Genomic DNA, 3,082 nt, shown 5'->3' on the forward strand with positions numbered 1-3,082 from the left:
TATTTAGCATATGTTAGCTTTATACAGAACATATTCAGAAATAATCGTTAATCGTTAACCTTTTCATGATTTTCATAAATGTAATTTAATTACTTTTTTCTCAGTAACTGATTACAGATATTTTTCAAGGCTTATTTTTAATTAGATTACGTAATCTATTTACATGTAGCCTAACTAGTTCACCAACACCGTCTATACAGTTCACTGTATATAGTAGGCCTAAGGAAAGTTATTGTTAACCAAACAACAGTTCGTTATTAACAGCTGTGCATGCGCTTCTGCGTTGATTACATGGCGCGTGGTCCATGTATGACTACTGGACTCTTCATGCTGACCCATACAGGAAACGTAAAAGTTGGTGACTCACCCCGTTTAATGTGTTCTTTTACCGAATCAAGCTGGTGATCTGTAGAAATCTCTCCGATCACAATGAGAATATAGTATCGCGTCTGGCAGAAAGGAGGACCGACACACCGCTGCTGTCCAAGGTGCTGAATAATCTCCCGCTTCTCTTGAGAACCTATCGCAGCATCTCCAAACGACATTTCTATGGTAACCGAATCTGGAGCTGAGGGAGTTCTTGCATTTCCATGACAACTGCAGCCACCAGCCCACTCAGTGGGGCGGGGTTAGAGGAGGAGCGGAGAGAGTGGCTCGGTAAACACGTCCTGCTATTGGGTATCGGCCGCCAGCAAACGCCGTCATTTCATCATGACAACTTTGCTATCTATAATGCATTCTGAGATACCTGGGGGAAAGAGCTGTTTACGCTCCATCTGCAAATGAGTTTTCATTATGCCAAGAAAACCGGATTTAATACAGAATAAATTATTGTTCAAACACTGATGTTTGCAAACTGACAGAGGCTCTGCTGAAAGACAAGCATAGGCAAGATTTACACAGCCATTGATTATAACCAACAATCAAGGAAGGTGTCAAGATTTGTTCATCGCATTTGTGTCAGGAGATAAACACATGCCACACTATACAGCCAGAGCATCATATACTTTGTCTGGAACAATTTATAATACCAACTTATAAGGCAACGGGATGACTGTTTTGCTCGTCAGTGTTTTTTGAATAATTAAAAATATCCTGGAAATATCCTTTATAGTCTTTAGTCCAACTTATGGGAAGATTAATGAGTTTTGTAATTCACATACACGATAGGCTATATGATCCAAAGATTATTTTCCATAAACCATAATGACTTATAATAACTGACGTGGAAATGAGTGTGTGCGATGTTTATCCATTGCAAATAAAATATAATCTTCTCACAGGGTTTAGTCAGGGTTTGTGTTAGTATGTCTTTTTATGGCTGATATCTGATGTATAACATTTCCACAGTGTCTCATGAGTCAGCATTCTTCAAGAGATTTACTGCAAAGTCCTTCCTTATTGCAGCAGGTAAACACGAGAAGGATTGTATACTGCCCTCTGCTGTTTATTTCAATGCACAAACATTTCATTGCTTACGTTAGGAGGACCCATTTTATGAGAAATACAAACAAACCTTTAAAAACATTTCAAATATACACAGACACGCAAACAATACTGTCATAAAAGAACATAAGACTATTAATATTATAATTTCCAGTAGCCTAAGCTTGAGAGTGAACCATCAAAAATGGAAATATGTGTGTCAAATGAGATCAGAAGTTTTTTTTTGTCCAAAATATAATTAGTATATGAAAAATACTATAGTATATTATAGCACAAATTACTGTAGCCTAGTAAATACTTTTTAGTGTTAGTGTTTTTGAACCATGTTATAGTCAATATACTATAGTAAATTATAGTATTTACTACATTTTATACTGGTAATTTACACTAACGCATACTATAACTAGGCTAGTCAATTGTTAAACTATAGTAAATACTGAGGTACACCACAATTTACTGAAGAATATTATATGGTTTAAAACCATTACAGTATTTAGAGTAATTTTACTATAATATATTATTATATAGGTTTTTTTCATGTGGGACAAATAATCTAAAACACAGATATGTAGGCTTATATTTTCAAACGCACACACACGCGCGCGCGCGCACACACACGTAGTGTTTTCCCTGTTTTATGGGGACTTTCCATAAGCGTAATGGATTTTATACTGTAAAAAAAAAACATATTTTCTATCCCCCTACACTGCCCCTGCCCCTAAACCTACCCATCACAGGAAACATTCTGCATTATTACTTTCTCAAAAAAACTCTTTCTGTGTGATTTATAAGATGTTTTAATCATACCAAAAAATGTCCCCACAAGGACAAGGATTTCGAATATTGCCATCTTTGCGGGGACATTTTCTCCCCATAACGTAGGGATAACCAGCTCTCTCTCTCTCTCTCTCTCTCTCTCTCTCTCTCTCTCTCTCTCTCTCTCTCTCTCTCTCTCTCTCTCTCTCTCACACACACACACACACACACACACACACACACACACACACACACACACACACACACACACACACACACACACACAAAGTCAATTCTCATTTGGTAACATATTTCTATTGGATCATTCAAACTTACTGAAACATTTCTTGACTTATTTTTAGATTGGTTTTTCTTCTTATCACACTACTGGTAGGTTTTATGCACACACAATATTATCTATAGGCTATAAGTAACACATTTCTATTTTATTTTTTATAATGCCAGCATGCCACCAATGACCTACACTTCTATACATCCCACCTGGCCACTTCTGATCAGACCAGATTTAAAGGCTTAGTCATCTTTGCTCCATTTCACATCTCTTCACACACTTACCAGTTTGCTTTGAGGTCACTGACCCATATCCTACTGTCATCTTTTGTAGGATATGGGTGCACATGTGACCTGTGTGCAGTAATGTTGTTTAGTAGTGACATCAAAAAACACTTTTTTTGTCCTTTCTTAACATTCACTACTTTACATGTAAAAAAGCTTAATCCTTTAAATGTAGGCTAATAGTAATTCTGTGTTGATAAAGTCCAATTAAAATCTAAGACAGAAATGTAAAAATTAAATAACACTCGTTTTGCTCTGTATTCCTGTGTGTTTGGAAATATTAATTACCATGCGCGCGCGCATA

The 3,082-nt window shown here is 36.5% G+C and overlaps 1 protein-coding gene across 3 annotated transcripts in view; it reads right to left on the bottom strand.

Annotated features, from left to right (window-relative positions):
• Positions 1 to 582, bottom strand: part of map1aa (microtubule-associated protein 1Aa) — a 29,710-nt gene extending 29,128 nt beyond the window's left edge. For all 3 annotated transcript variants that reach the window (XM_067437424.1, XM_067437423.1, XM_067437422.1), the window contains exon 1: positions 368 to 582. In XM_067437424.1, the coding sequence (XP_067293525.1) occupies positions 368 to 545 (178 nt within the window). In that variant the 5' untranslated portion in view covers positions 546 to 582. The remainder of the gene's footprint in view (positions 1 to 367) is intronic.
• Between the last annotated feature and the right edge of the window lie 2,500 nt (positions 583 to 3,082).

This window comes from Pseudorasbora parva, chromosome 1, assembly GCF_024679245.1.
Source record: "Pseudorasbora parva isolate DD20220531a chromosome 1, ASM2467924v1, whole genome shotgun sequence".
Taxonomy (NCBI): domain Eukaryota; kingdom Metazoa; phylum Chordata; class Actinopteri; order Cypriniformes; family Gobionidae; genus Pseudorasbora; species Pseudorasbora parva.